General features: G+C 43.6%; 1 protein-coding gene across 6 annotated transcripts in view; it reads right to left on the bottom strand.

The window, feature by feature from the left end:
- dip2a (disco-interacting protein 2 homolog A) overlaps nucleotides 1-16,213 on the bottom strand; it is a 50,385-nt gene that overhangs the window by 13,452 nt on the left and 20,720 nt on the right. For 3 of the 6 annotated variants that reach the window (XR_013787130.1, XM_079464254.1, XM_079464255.1), the window contains exons 2-16: nucleotides 13,098-13,169; nucleotides 11,912-12,025; nucleotides 11,703-11,822; nucleotides 9,942-10,178; nucleotides 8,479-8,613; nucleotides 6,508-6,627; nucleotides 5,639-5,836; nucleotides 5,467-5,558; nucleotides 3,379-3,489; nucleotides 2,297-2,420; nucleotides 1,950-2,059; nucleotides 1,767-1,869; nucleotides 1,516-1,580; nucleotides 1,339-1,432; nucleotides 1,048-1,167 (exon numbers count right to left, since the gene is read on the bottom strand). Coding sequence is in view for 5 of the 6 variants with exons in the window: in XM_079464254.1 (XP_079320380.1) it covers nucleotides 1,048-1,167; nucleotides 1,339-1,432; nucleotides 1,516-1,580; nucleotides 1,767-1,869; nucleotides 1,950-2,059; nucleotides 2,297-2,420; nucleotides 3,379-3,489; nucleotides 5,467-5,558; nucleotides 5,639-5,836; nucleotides 6,508-6,627; nucleotides 8,479-8,613; nucleotides 9,942-10,178; nucleotides 11,703-11,822; nucleotides 11,912-12,025; nucleotides 13,098-13,169 (1,815 nt within the window). In the remaining variant the exon portion in view is untranslated. Of the gene's footprint in view, nucleotides 1-1,047; nucleotides 1,168-1,338; nucleotides 1,433-1,515; nucleotides 1,581-1,766; nucleotides 1,870-1,949; nucleotides 2,060-2,296; nucleotides 2,421-3,378; nucleotides 3,490-5,466; nucleotides 5,559-5,638; nucleotides 5,837-6,507; nucleotides 6,628-8,478; nucleotides 8,614-9,941; nucleotides 10,179-11,689; nucleotides 11,823-11,911; nucleotides 12,026-13,097; nucleotides 13,170-16,213 lie in introns of those variants that run through there. The other 3 variants (XM_079464256.1, XM_079464258.1, XM_079464257.1) reach the window with 3 other exon arrangements.

The following is a 16,213-nucleotide window of genomic DNA, read 5'->3' as shown; positions in this document are numbered from 1 at the left end:
CAACAAAAACATGTGATGCAATACGAACACGACAACCATATCGTGTGGACATTTATACAGACAGGCTGCTTCATTAGTGGTTTTTACTTTTGCTTTGCGTGAGGTAAAATTCGCTTGTTCTGTAGCCTATTTTAGAAACGATTACGATATAACTAACCTATTAGATTCGCTTGAGAAGTAGACTGTGGGTGTCTTTGGAATCGATCACGCCATAAAATCATCAGATTGAAACACTAAACAGCAGAGCACTTGATGCTTACTCTTCCGCGGAAATATCCGCGGGTACCCGCGGTCCGCGGACGCGCATTCCGTCTGGCCCTGATCATTACCAATAGCATCAATTTAATTATTAGCAGTCCCAGAAATATTCAAAGCATTTAAGAGATCAAATCAAATAGATGTGACTTACTTTAAACTTGCTCTTATCCTGAGCAAGCCTGATCACAAGCAAACGTTTTTGAACAAATCTGAACCACGTAATATTCTGTCAACAATCGATAACTCCTCTGCCTCCGCCATCTCCGACACGAATCCTAAACTCCGATTAATACAACTAATAAAACAATTTAATTAACGTTCAATCTAATTTAGCGCCCGCAGTTTAAAATGAATGACGAAGACGAGCAGGAAGGCGGGATCTCGCTGATGAGTTAATCCAATCATAGCCCGTTGGAGGCATTGCCTCCTCTCACGTGACTTTTCTCCATTCTTTTCACTTACCCCCACTCAAACTCACGGCACGCTTTAGGGGTTATATGTAAAGTCAATGAGCTTAGAGGAGGCAAGAGAAACGCTGTCTCCCTTTGGAATTCTTACGAGCGGGGTCGCTGTTTCACACAGTTGTACACGCTGATTTATCTCATATTTAGCTCAATACGTTATATCCGCTGTCCTATTCTATTTCTGAACTGTTAATAATATTCTCATTCGATTATTTTCGAGGGGGAGAGGAGACACTGCCTCCCTTGCCTCCTCGGAGGAAACGCCCCTGACTCACAGGGATTACTCGAGTGTATACTCACAGGGATTACTTGAGTGTATACTCACAGGGATTGGCTCCATCAGCAACGATGAGCATGCGAAGTGAACTGAGACTAATGTCTCTCTGATCTCGCTGGGCTAAAAGTGACCAGTGCATGTCTCTGGATTTAACCACCGCTACACGAGCTGTTCAAACAAAACAACACAACAGAACACACATAAAAACACATCACTAGTTACAAAGACTTTCATCAAAAGGTTTCTGAGATTGTGTTCAGGTGTGAGGAAAATATTTCACCCATATGTTAGAATGATCAGTTTTCTTTGTTGAGGGAAGAGGTCTGAGTTCAGTCTCACCTTTATACGTGTGAACTTTCTGAATCCAGGACAGAGGATTGACCTTCATCAGGGAGTATGGGATGCTGATGACGTGTAGTCTGTTCATCACACTCTGAGACATGACAGCAGGTGTCAGAGACATCAAGAGACGAGCGTGTGTGTGGAATCAGCTCTGTGTGTGTGTGTGGGACTCACCGTCAGGACGCCGTGCCACAGACCAGCATCCCGTTTGAAGTCCAAAACATTTGTTATTAACTCACCTGGAGAGAAATTTAAGATGATTAGAGAACCTAAACTATAAATGATCTAGTCTACATATTAACGGTTCGATCAGATCATCTACAAAAACGTCTCTGAACTGTTGTTTTAACACCTTTAAGCCAAAGTGATTTATAGTCAACAAACATCATGAGGGTCACTGACTGACACACACCACACACACTTACCCTCAGTGTATCCACAGGCCTGAGTGAGAGCGTGACAGTGAGCCAACATAGAAGAGTGAGACACCGTGATGCCCATCGTACAGCCCTCCTTACTGCTCTTATACTGGACAAACACATAAAGAGATTGTTTCTATTACCACAGAAATCTAATTCGATCTGTAGATGTGAAGGTGTGACTCTGACCTCAATATAGGCGATGTCATTGCTGACCTCTCTGATTGGTGGATGCCATTCTTTAGGAGGCTTCACAACATGCTTTCCATCTGTAACAAACCAGAGCAGTCTGGGCCAGCCTGAAAACACACATTAATACAACCATCAGTCTTAAAAAAAACACAGTTTACCCCAAAACTAAAATATTTTGAAGATGATTATCAGACATTGAACTCTATTGACTTCCATTGTGGGAACATAAAACCACTGAAACATTTCAAAACATATCTTCAGTTTTGTTCCCATGAAGAAAGCTTTTTTATATAGTTTTAATCCCTTTAAATCAAGATGAAAAATAGGAAGAAGAATTGACGCACCTTTAAAAGTGACCACCTCTCCAGTCTGTGCTTTAGGGAGACCCTTCTGACAGGCATCAGAGGTCAGAGCCAATGTCACACCACAACTGCCCAACAGAAAACCCACCTGCTGACTGCCAGCGTCCTGATCAGACACACACAGAGAGAGAGAGAGACAGAATTCATATTGTTTCATGTGGGAAACTGACGGGCGACACCTGTTGTTCACGGCTGCACTTAACCACGACAAGCTTATTTCACATCTTAAGAAAGAGCGCTTCACACACACATCTAAAGTTAAGAAGAAGGACTGCGACTGCTTTTATAAGATGAACTTCAAAATGTGGAGTGCTTTTCTCAAGCAAATAGACAATGAACATTAAACCTCACTCAGACTGAAAATGACCTAATTGTCTGTTATGGTGTCCCATACCCGAAATGTGACCTCTGCATTTAACCCATCCAGAGAGTCTTGAACACACGTACACCCGGAGCAGTGGGCAGCTATCACTGCAGCACCCGGGGAGCAAGTACGGGTCAGGTGACTTGCTCAAGGGCAACTCAGTACTTAACCGCCGGCCCAGAGGATCCAACCGGCAACCTTCTGGTCACGAGTCCAACTCTAACCATTATGCCTTGACTGCTACGCCACGACTTAATGTGTTCTTAGTTTTAATAGAGAGTTCTTGTAATCATCCAAACACTGCATGATCTTCAATAGAAACACAAGACTTAATAAGTCTGTATTTTACTATTAAATCTGTTGGAATATATCACATCATGTGGATTACATCTCTCAGCTGATAAGACTGTTGGAAGGTAGGTGTTTCTTCCACTTATCGTCTTATAAACAGAACGTAGAGAGAATGTTTAAAGAGGCAGCTTTAGCATGTGATCTCTAGTATAATGTTGATCAGATTAATGATCAGATACAGACGCTTTATGAGATGTGCACGCAGCCCATGTAATGTCGCTGTTCACTTTTAAATAAAACTATTAATTATGTACCACCCCAATATCTGCTGTCGAGTATTAAAATCATCATCATCCCATTCCTCTATAAAGCAGTGAACAAAATGCTGATGTAGTTTAGTGCTATTTACCTTTCGAGTAAGCGGGACTTCTATCGGTACAGGCACCAGCTCGGCCAACAGACATCCATAAAACGCCACCATGAACATCACAGGATCATTGTTGGGAAACACAAGAGCAACCTGTGAAAACCAGAAGTGTACAAGTGGTGAAATCCCCCAGATGATGATGATGATCTGAACCTCTCTCTCGCTCTCGTCTCGCTTCTGATACTCGCTCCGTCTCCGTCTCTCTGATACTCGCTCCGTCTCCGTCTCTCTGATACTCGCTCCGTCTCTGTCTCTCTGATACTCGCTCCGTCTCTGTCTCTCTGATACTCGCTCCGTCTCTGTCTCTCTGATACTCGCTCCGTCTCTGTCTCTCTGATACTCGCTCCGTCTCTCTGATACTCGCTCCGTCTCTGTCTCTCTGATACTCGCTCCGTCTCCGTCTCTCTGATACTCGCTCCGTCTCTGTCTCTCTGATACTCGCTCCGTGTCTGTCTCACTGATACTCGCTCCGTCTCTGTCTCTCTGATACTCGCTCCGTCTCTGTCTCTCTGATACTCGCTCCGTCTCTCTGATACTCGCTCCGTCTCTGTCTCTCTGATACTCGCTCCGTCTCTGTCTCTCTGATACTCGCTCCGTCTCTCTGATACTCGCTCCGTCTCTGTCTCTCTGATACTCGCTCCGTCTCCGTCTCTCTGATACTCGCTCCGTCTCTGTCTCTCTGATACTCGCTCCGTCTCTGTCTCACTGATACTCGCTCCGTCTCTGTCTCTCTGATACTCGCTCCGTCTCTGTCTCTCTGATACTCGCTCCGTCTCTCTGATACTCGCTCCGTCTCTGTCTCTCTGATACTCGCTCCGTCTCTGTCTCTCTGATACTCGCTCCGTCTCTCTGATACTCGCTCCGTCTCTGTCTCTCTGATACTCGCTCCGTCTCCGTCTCTCTGATACTCGCTCCGTCTCTGTCTCTCTGATACTCGCTCCGTCTCTGTCTCACTGATACTCGCTCCGTCTCTGTCTCTCTGATACTCGCTCCGTCTCTGTCTCTCTGATACTCGCTCCGTCTCTCTGATACTCGCTCCGTCTCTGTCTCTCTGATACTCGCTCCGTCTCCGTCTCTCTGATACTCGCTCCGTCTCTGTCTCTCTGATACTCGCTCCGTCTCTGTCTCTCTGATACTCGCTCCGTCTCTGTCTCTCTGATACTCGCTCCGTCTCTGTCTCACTGATACTCGCTCCGTCTCTGTCTCTCTGATACTCGCTCCGTCTCTGTCTCTCTGATACTCGCTCCGTCTCTGTCTCTCTGATACTCGCTCCGTCTCCGTCTCTCTGATACTCGCTCCGTCTCTGTCTCTCTGATACTCGCTCCGTCTCTGTCTCTCTGATACTCGCTCCGTCTCTGTCTCTCTGATACTCGCTCCGTCTCTGTCTCACTGATACTCGCTCCGTCTCTGTCTCTCTGATACTCGCTCCGTCTCTGTCTCTCTGATACTCGCTTCGTTTCTGTCTCTCTGATACTCGCTTCGTTTCTGTCTCTCTGATACTCGCTCCGTCTCTGTCTCTCTGATACTCGCTCAGTCTCTGTCTCTCTGATACTCGCTTCGTTTCTGTCTCTCTGATACTCGCTCCGTCTCCGTCTCTCTGATACTCGCTCCGTCTCTGTCTCACTGATACTCGCTCCGTCTCTGTCTCTCTGATACTCGCTTCGTTTCTGTCTCTCTGATACTCGCTCCGTCTCCGTCTCTCTGATACTCGCTCCGTCTCTGTCTCTCTGATACTCGCTCCGTCTCTGTCTCTCTGATACTCGCTCCGTCTCTGTCTCACTGATACTCGCTCCGTCTCTGTCTCACTGATACTCGCTCCGTCTCTGTCTCTCTGATACTCGCTTCGTTTCTGTCTCTCTGATACTCGCTTCGTTTCTGTCTCTCTGATACTCGCTCCGTCTCTGTCTCTCTGATACTCGCTCAGTCTCTGTCTCTCTGATACTCGCTTCGTTTCTGTCTCTCTGATACTCGCTCCGTCTCCGTCTCTCTGATACTCGCTCCGTCTCCGTCTCTCTGATACTCGCTCCGTCTCTCTGATACTCGCTCCGTCTCCGTCTCTCTGATACTCACTCTGTCTCCGGGGCGCAGCAGCGGTTCATTCCTGGAGCTCAGTTTATTCAGCAGCGAGTACGCCAGCTTCAGACTCCGCGTCCATAGCTTCCCTGTACAAACATAACACAGCGTCCAGCAACACACAAAAACAAGCTGGAGGAACCTCACACGGGTAAATGAAGTACCATACCGTATGTGAGTGTGTAGACGGCTTTGCCGGCGTTGTCCAGAGCAGTAAGACAGGGACTCTTGGGTTGTGTTGTACCCCAGCACCGAAGAGACGCCACTAATGACGGAGGCCAGTTGGTCACCACCTCCAGCGGCTCACCGTCCAGAGGCCTCATCTCACCCCCCTCCGGCTTGGGCTGATTGGGATCGGGATGCTGGACTGCAGCGGGACAGGAAGGGATGTCACTGACTGTTGTTTGACGTGTTCTAGCCTCGGCCTCAGACCACACACGCAGTATGTGTGCTTATTTAGCAGTGTGATCCACTTACGGTTTTGACGTCAGATCTTTCTCAGACATTTGATTTCAGCAGTGAACTCAGACAACAGAACTAAACCTGTGAAATAACTGGCCCAAGTTACCTTTCTTTTCCAGCGGCAGAGAAATAAAAGATTGAGATGAAGGAAGAGACGATTGAGAGCTCGTACATGAGAGAGATCTTAATGTCTCAGGGTGTGAGTAGATCATGTAAAGGATGATTCAAGGAAAACTTGTTTGGTATGATTTTCCAGAGGATAATGACCGGAATGTTAAATAAAACATGTCTATGTAACAAAGTGATTTTGTTTTCACATCGTTTTGATCAGATTTGTGAGCAGGAGAGTTGACAGAAACACAGAAAGAGAGAAAATGATATGAAGGAATAAGAGAGAGACACCCAACCCGTGACAGTAATAAAAGTGATTCAACCCATTCCTTCCCATGACACGACAGAACCATCACATGACTCAAGCGTGACATCACTTCCATGAAGGACAAGAGGGGTTAGTAAATGACCTCTGAAGACACGCTAGAGGACGCAGGACTCTCATTCTAACCGTTGTGAACCTACCATCCAAAAGCTCTTCAAAATCATCAATGAAGAACTCTGGTAACGGGGGTCTTTTGGGCCTTTTCAGTGTGTTTAGAAGCTGCTGAATCTTAGAGGAAACTCGACTGTTGACTGGAACACCTTCAGACGGAGACAGTGTCAAACACATATAGAGACAGAGAGATGAATGTGAATACACATGAATGAAGAGGTCACATGAGGATGAGGACACAACAGTCTGACAATCAATGTGTGACTGTGTGCCTGTGAGGGTTTGTCTCGAGAAGACCCACAGCATCACCTGCTCTGATGCCGCTGCCTAGCAACAAGCATCTCCCTGGTGACCCATCTCATGAGCTTTCTGTCCGTCTGCATGTTCACTACACTACATGCACCACACTGGAGGAATTAAAAAAAAAATTGGCACTTGTTTCCAAAATGGGATAGCTCTGTTTTAAATTTTTCAAAAGTCATGTTTGTTATTGTTATCGTGTTTTATTATGTTAGTTAGCTGTATTTATTGGAGTAATTATTGCTTAAATCAAAACTAACCAACTGCAGTTTGATTGATATTCATGCACAGTAAAACAACATGCTTTTTGAGTGATCTCATTTTAGAAATAATCTCTTCAAACATTAAAACACGGAGGCCAAAGAAGTCAGGAATACTGTCTATTAATACACTATCACATGTATACCAGAGTCATCATACAAACCTGAAGCAACAACAAAGACATATTCAACAGAGCCACACTTTAATCTGCACTACACATCCAGGGGCAGTTTCCTTATTTTTATCAATAAATTGGAAAACGTGAATGTAACATTTTTCAGAAAATCACACGGTTAATCTGTTCCTCTTCAACTTTACCCGGCGATTCTTTCCCTCTTGAGATTCATGCGATGAATCCGTCCCGCTTCAGCTTCTGCTTTGTAACGTTTATTATAAAACAGTTCATAAGTCATCTGACAACTAAAACTAAAGATGAACGCTATTACATTTAGTCATTTAGCAGATGCTTTTATCCAAAGCGACTTACAAAGAGTTCGGGGAGCAATAAGAGATATGTCATACAAAGAGCAATAGTACAATAGGTGCTAATACAAAGTTAACCCTCTGGGACACTTCGGTCAACTTTGATTTAAAAAAATTGATCTTTTAAATTGTTATAAATCGTAGCTTTATAGGAATGAGATGACACTTTGAGACTTTTGTCACATTAGCTATGTGAACATAAAAAACTAACTCTGTGCTTCTCTGCCGAAGAAGAGAGGATGACGTCACAGCATCAGGCTCTCACTGCCCAACCAATCAACTGCTGCTTTAGAATATTCATTCTTTCATCAACTAACACAAGAGAATACAAGCAGAGCGTTTCTTTATCTGAGTGAGCCCCAAAATAAAGGAAAGCAGATCGTCTAAACGCTGTCATTCATGCCACTTTGAGCAAAGTGATTTCTTCCTCCAGTGAAACACAAGCCAGGAGACTGTTTCCATACAACAGATGTGGAGCTGACACGTGTTATGAAGGGCAAAATCACCACAAAGGTTGTCATCATGTTTAAACCCGACACATTGAAGAACAACTGCTGTAAAACGTAAAAATCACAGAAAAGAACAGGGGAAATGTCATTTTACAGTGAAAAAAACTTATTTTACACTTTATTACTTACAGGTTTACACTATTTTTCAGTATTTATTTTTGAAATACCGTCAAACCGATGAAATTACAGAACAAGACAAACAATTTAATATCCTTATATCCTATCATTTTACAGACAATAAAGATTTAACAGTAAATTCCATTTTTTTTATATAATTATTTTACAGTGTAGGCTGTAGACAGAGAGGTATCTCAATGGGAACAGAGCTAATAAAACCATGTCCACTGTAAAATAAGGTTTCAGGATGAGTGGAGACACGACAGTGATGAGGAGTGTGAGACGGGAAGATGCTCTGCTGTCATGGCAACAGCAGGGTGAAGGACTCACCGTCAGCGGTCTCCATGACACTGGTGTTCATGTATCCGTGCGGGATCCCTCGAACCGATGACACCTGTGGACGCTCCACATGCAGCGAGCGCTCCGACAGGCCGGTAACGTCCGGGGGGGCACTGTGGTTGGTGTCTGTGATGAGGTGCCAAAGGTCAAAGGTGAGTGAAGGCCAAACCATGACATTTACATGCTCAATGACGTTTGTGTGGGCTGGTTCGATATGTGAACATCAGGTCGGATCCGAATATCAGAGACGAGCAACAATACCATCGTCCTTAAAGCTGTGATGCCACACTATTTGATCATGAAGTTCAGTTGTTGGGTTTAGCTTTGTGGTCAATTTCAAATACAAGTACATAAGATCAAGCACATAAAGTAACCTGCGAAAGCATGTAGATGAGGACAGAGACCCATACGTGTTATGCATCACAGCTTTAAGAGACACTCAAAACTGAATGAATAAGTGGATGATTGTCAAAGTCTGATCACACGGCCCTCAGATTCTGTGTCTGATAGTGCCGTTTAAAGACAGAGAGAGAGAAGAGAAATGAGTGAATGAAAGTGTCGAACAAGCACAACTCAATGAATCATAAGGTTACCCTTAGGGAAGTGAACCAACCGTTAAAAACAAATAAAAACACGGTTACGGTAGTTAAGCCATGGGTTTGCCAATAGTAATCACATGGTTACTACACGTTTACAACAAGAACAAGGTTCATTTCTATAAGGAATGCTCTCAAACTGTGAAACAAAGCAACAGATCACCACAAACTGAACATTTTACACCCGATTGACTTTCTTACATAGAGCACCGAAAGCAGCCACATGTGTCTCATAATCAATGTTTTTAACATGAAAAATGAAAATGAGATTTGAGAGTTATAGTGGATTACAGTACAGACTAGCATACAGAAAAACAACATGAATTTCACACCAGACCCCAGAAGAACACACATGCCAAATTCTGTAGACTGGCTGCGTTTCACAAGGTGTTTTGGGTAAATGATTCATTTAACAGGATGTTCAGAGGCGGCTGGACGAGACTGTACTGTAAGCTGACGCTTCTTTACGGAACATGCCCGCATGCAGACGGGACATTACATCATACCATCAGTCAACATCACACTCACAACTGAGACACTATAGAGAGGAACGCAAGATATTTCTGCCGCTCGGTACTGATGAGACATCCCAACGTCCAGAAGACAACATACTGCTGATGATCACATCACCGTCTCACGACCACAGCTCATTCTCGTTCATCAGCCAAAAACTGACACATCTACAGTACAACCTGAAGAAATCCAACGACGATGACTTCCTACTGAAGAACATGCTGTCATGTTAACACAGATCAACCCTGTGATTCTCAGCCAATCAGATCAGAGCTTGTGATGCGGATTGAGTGTCAGCGAGTGCATGTGGTGTGAGGCCGAGGCTTCATGGTGTGATATACTGACCGTTGCGTGTGTGAGACATGAGGTCAGCCAGTACAGTAGCAGCTGAGGAGGAGGTGGCGTGATGAGATCTTCCTCCGGGATGAGAGGAGGTGGAGGAGGCGGACGATGATGTGGACGAGCCCTGCATGACTTTATTAAACCAGTGTTCGACTCGAGGGCGAGACTGATACGGAGAAGACGAGGAGATCCGTCCCTGCCGTCGCAGCGAGCCTTCATCCTCTGATGCTGATGACGTGTCTGTCAGGTGAAAAACACACTCAACATCATCAATATAATCGGACTCACTTTCATGACATAAAATCATCGCCAGAGGGTTTTCATCTTGCCCTTTGTTTGCTGTGGCCTGTTAACAAGACATGATGATTTAATGATTCTTGCGTTTTTATTGGTCATGTCTCTTAGCTTTAAAGCATGTGCTGCTTTGAGACGTTCAGTGAACTGCACACATGAACCATTGAATCTATAAACACATAAAACACACTGAGAGTTTGAAGCTAAGGCCAGAGGCGATGTCATTCATTTCAATGGTTGCCTAGCGACATCCAGCGACAGTGACCGTTGAGAGGAAGTGGCCGTGTCTAGCAACTCAACAAAGTTGAGAATTGCTGAATTTTATGCAAATGACGAGCGACTTTCAGGAGTGCAGCGTCGTGACGACCTCGCGGCGAGAGACACAGAAGGATATATGCATATATATCCAGACGCGTTAACATGGTATGTCTTACGCTTTAACAGTTCTTGAACAATATATAAGGCATGTAAACTCACTCTCAGATCAATGTCAGAGACCTCAAGCAGTGAAAGAGTTCAGCTCTGAACACGGATTAAACCCATAATGAACAACATACACACACTTGAGTTCTCTCTAGAGTCACGTCATGACATGATAAAGCTCATTATTATTGTGAGAGATATTAGAATTCTCTTCTCGTCGAGTAACCTTGACACAGATAAAGAGAGAGAGAGAGAGAGAGAATATACACGATGAAACAGAATCACAGGAGAGATGAAAGGATTTCAGAGAGAGGAACTGACATGTGAAAGAGAGCAGAAATAAACTGTCCAAAGAAACACTGAGCTGCAGTGAAGATCATTCAGATTCACATCCTCCATCTCTCTCTCAGAGCTCACAGAAATCATCTCACAAAGACAAACGTACACGTAGAGATTCATGAGGAGAAAGGGATGACGTGTGTTCATCCACAACTCAACTCATGACTGTTGTGCTGCTGACACAATTCAGCTTTTCTCTGCATGGATCATAACAAAATATATGGTTAAAAAATCCACTCGTAAACCAGACGAGATCCAGCGTGAGTGCTTTATGACGACACAAATGTGAATATAGACATGGGAAGATAGCTCCTTCCTAATCTAAATCCCTTTAAAAACACACTAAACATCCCTTCAGAATGACAGACGAGACACAGACAGAATCTGAGCGCAGCATGTGACGATGACGACATCCAATAAGATATAAAAGTTTCCAGAATTTAAGAAGCACGTTGTAAACTGATGTACAGCAGTACGAAACATACGCACGTGTGCACACACACACACACACACACGCAGACACACACACGCAAACACACACACGCACGTGCACACTCCAGCATCTGTGATCACAACAGCATGTTTGAAAGATCAAAACCAAGACAGAAAACATCACTGCGACATGATGAAGGTGATTTTCATTTTGTCAACATGATAAGTGAATCTCATGATGAAATAAAAGCAGCAGCTCATACATGTGTTCTGTACCTGGAGGAGTGCAGGCTTCCACTGAGGACTGGACTAACACAGATCGTCTCTTCGAGGGCATCGGCATCTTTCTCTCTTTATATTTCGCCAGTGCCGCTTGTACCGCTTCAGTGTGCAGATCTGAATAGAAAGAAAGAAAGCTTCAGTGCCGTCTGGGGATTATATTCACCAACGATGTCAAGACAAAAGACGGAAAGAGACGTTCATACCCGATCTAAAGCGCTCGTCCCTGGAGTTCGTCACCCGGGATTTGTTGTGTTTGGGACCTGCAGAGGTCACCTGTGACGGGATTCTGTGTTCTATCTGCAGAGACGGATCAACACCTGCACACGAGACACAAACACATCATACTCAACAAACAACAACAACAGTCGATGTGAATCTACACAAACAACAGCAAGTCCCTCATCTCAAATCACATTTCAAGGGTTTCCTCTGAGAGGATCAAATCCATACAATGACAGTCATGAATTCACGCCACACAGATCGGACGTCCAGGGCGAGTGTTATTATCTCAGTGTAGCTCAGTTATGATAACACCAGACAAACATGCTACAAGTATGGATAAGCAAAAGAATGTCACTTCACAGGTGGCTGAAAATCAACCAATCACGGTCTTGCCTTCAAACGAACCAATCACAGTCCAGCTTTCAAACGACACTGACGGTTACCACTGTTAGAATAACAATCCTCATTAGACGAAACAGAATATTGACTTTATTATTACTTTACACGGCTCGTAACAGAACAACAGGTACATGAGTTTCATTGATTTTTATTTCTGTTCTTTTATGATAATCTGAATCCTCAAAATAATTTCAGTTTATTACAAACAACCAACAAACAACAATTGATGAAGATCTTGACAAAAAGATGAAGAGAAACTCATGAGTGGAAAAGGGTTTTTGGCATCTGTAGCGAGCATTCCGAGAGGCGTTTATGACAATACAGAGACATCGTACAAACAATGCCAAATACGGAAAAACACATTAATATTCCAGTGTGACCATAAGACGTACAATCTGATGTAAACGGGACGGTAGAGCAAGTGTCCTGTGACTGCAGCGCTTTGACACTTGTTCTTGAAATCTTTCTTGTGTTTTCAGCACATGAACTCATGCAGATCCGGCTCACACAGGGCAGATTACATCATGTAAGTGAGGACATTCGTGATATAAAGAGTCGAGGCCATAAACCAGAACAACACAACCGCTTCAGCGCACATCAATTCTTTCAGATGTTGTATTTTCATTTCCACCAAATCACGAGATCCGTCAAATGCGATTCACAGAATTATAAATGCAGTCTGTAACACAGCATTCACACATCAGTGTTCAAGTCATGTACGTCTGATATGTGTGTTTCTCTAGTAAAGCTTTAATAAAAGATGTTTACCTTGAATCTGTGGTATGTAGGGTGCCAACAGTTTACCTCTCTTCTTTTCATAGCCCTTCTGTGTGATGTCACCTACAGACAGACAGACAGACAGACAGACAGATGTGATGATCACGTGTTCTGCGTTTAAAACACCACCATCAGTTATTGATATAAACACGTTTGACTCGGATCTCTCAGATCCTAAACATTTATCTGAATGGATTCAACAACAAAAAAAGGAGAATTCAAGAGAATCAGCCATGGCTGAAAAAAAAGAGAAGAAATATTACATTTATCATCTTTGGTTTGTGTTTAGTTGTGACTGTCACTGGTCCTAAATCTCACACTACAAGCTGTATAATCCTATTGAAATATATTCAAGCGTCAGTATGAGTGTGATGTGATGAAGACAGGGGGTTTGTGGGAATGATGAGTTCAGACCGCAGCACACATCACCTCCTCATCAAACTTCACATCGGGAGGAGGATTGTGGGAAACCAGCAGTCAGTAAACACACATGTTTTCACTGTGATGATGTGGATGGATCAGTCCTGTGAGTCATGAAGAAGGATTGAGAGGTCTCAGTGTGTGTCCACTGTCCAGGGTCACACACACACACACACACACACACACATCACAACAATGCACTGCTGTGTACACAAGACAGACACAATGAGGCTTTTCTTCACCTTCGGTCTCTATGTCTCACACTACAGTGTGTTTGTTTGCTATAAGCGACATTTCCCAACATGTATCCCATCATGCCTCAGTCGTGATTCTCCATCTCTACACAACAAATCAGATGTTTATGTCTGCTGAGAAGTTAGTTTCATCCACAAACCAAAAACACGATAAGAGAATGGTTTCCCAAAATAACACACAAACAACAAACACATTCTGTCTGTCTGTCTGTCTACACGCACGCACGCACACACTCAAGAAGGGTCATGTCAGTCCAACACTTTCTGTCTGTTTGTCTGCACACACACGCACACGCACACACACACGCACACACACACACACACACACACACACACACACACACACTTCCATCCCAACACACCAAACACTGTCAGACAAATGAATCTTCATTAAAGCCACAATATGTACATTTGGAGCGCTAGATGGTGCACTTTGTAAACAACAACAAAAGGTGAAGCTAAATGATGTCATGTAGGACAGTGGAATTATGGGACATGTGGTTTTGACCATCCAGAGGCGTATGGAGATCACCCATCATGTTCACGGACGAGAAAATTAATGAATTATATTTGATGTCATCGTAATGAATTAGCTTGTAAGAGACGTGTAAAGCTACGTTAGCCTGTGTGTTCTTTGTCAATTGATTTGGTAGCGTAATGCTACACAGTTTCACGTGTTTAAAACAGTCGTGGTTTAAAAAAGGAAACTACGTTTACGCTTTTTTGGGTTTCATTTACTCGCCAAAGAGTAACTTCTGTTGCCGTAGTTTCTATAACCGGAGACTGAGGGTCGTGCGGAGCAATTGACTATTGTGGTCAACTGTCTGGTTATTAGCATTCTTCATAATATCTTTCTCTGCGTTCATCACAACAAAAACATTTATACACATTTGGAACAACTGGAAGGAGAGTAAATGACGACAACAATTTCAGTTTTGGGTGAACTGCCTCTTAAACATCAGGACTCAACAGTGTTCTGCAGGTGCTGTAGAAAGAAAGTTCATTATGGGTTTATTCAGATCATCCGGACGGTTTTAAAGGGTTCATTCTGACATCATTTACTCATTGTGATCCTGTACAACATTTTCTAATGCGGGACACAAGTAAATGTTTAGAGAATGTTCTTAAAATCTCACATATTCAGTTGTGTTGTCTCATGACTCATGATGACAGATTTGACAAATATCACATTGCTGAAGGAGAACATTGCCATCGTATCGTATCATATCGTGAAGGACTGTCGGATTTACATCCCTTCATCATATAGAACAGCGTCTCATATATCAGCAATATGAACACAAACATCACCCCAGAGAGACAAGAAAACTCTGAGCTGGAGGGGGAAGAGAGACCCCTGCTGCTAATGAACATCAATTACACTGCATTAACACTAAAGAGAGAGAGAGAGAGAGAGATTAGGTACATGCACACCGAGAATCACAGATGAAGATGGATGAGAGTTTCTCCCTAATAATCACACACACACCTGCTCTGTTGGCCTCAGTAGGTTTGGGGCAGAATGAGGATCAGTCTGAACCCCAGTGCCATCTGTCTGAGTAACACACACACAGGGTCAGACCTCACTGAGACACACACACACACACACACACACACACACAGGATCAAGTCAAGTCAAGTCAAGTCAGCTTTATTTATATAGCGCTTTTTACAATTTTCATTGTTACAAAGCAGCTGTACAAGAAAAAATGACTATAAGTAAAACATAAAAGGTTATGGAAGTCAAAACATAGGTCAAATATCAGACACACAATAAATTACTATATGCAGAGTTAATTAAATAAGACTATCAAATTCTAGCAGCCCCCCCGGCCAGGCAAAACAGTGCAAAACAGTATGCAAACGGTGGCGAGGAACCCAAAACTCCATTGGAGGAGAAAAAAAACCTCGGAGGGAAACCATCAGGCCTAACCAGGGGATTCCAGTTCCCCTCTGGCAAAAACTGCTGCCTCTGCACAAGCTCAACAGTGCTTGCACAACAAGGCGAAAATAAAAAAAAATTAGATTTAAAATTATCATTAATAATCTAATAGTGGCTGAAGTTTTGTAGGGACGTCACTTCCTTCGTCCAGCATTTGTCAGGTCTAGGAATGGATTGCGCCCTGCCCGCTCCGCTCTTGTAACCTTGGAACAATGAGACAAGACTGGCTGAGAGTAGAGTACTGTTCTGCACTCTTTGATGCAACAAATGCATCAGTTGTTATTGGAAGTGTCCCTGGTTCCGGTTGATCTAACTAGTGCAGCCTAGATCTTTGAAATACATATATTATGATAATCTAGTGTATGCAAGATTAAAAAGATGCGTCTTTAGTCTAGATTTAAACTGACAGAGTGTGTCCGCCTCCCGGACATTGCAGGGAAGACTGTTCCAAAGTTTAGGCGCTAGATAGGAAAAGGATCTGCCGCCTGCACTTG

The sequence above is a fragment of the Barbatula barbatula genome, assembly GCF_947034865.1.
Source record: "Barbatula barbatula genome assembly, chromosome: 9".
Classification (NCBI taxonomy): Eukaryota; Metazoa; Chordata; class Actinopteri; order Cypriniformes; family Nemacheilidae; genus Barbatula; species Barbatula barbatula.
The sequence above is the reverse complement of the archived record's forward strand: the minus strand, read 5'-3'. Positions and strand labels throughout refer to the sequence as shown.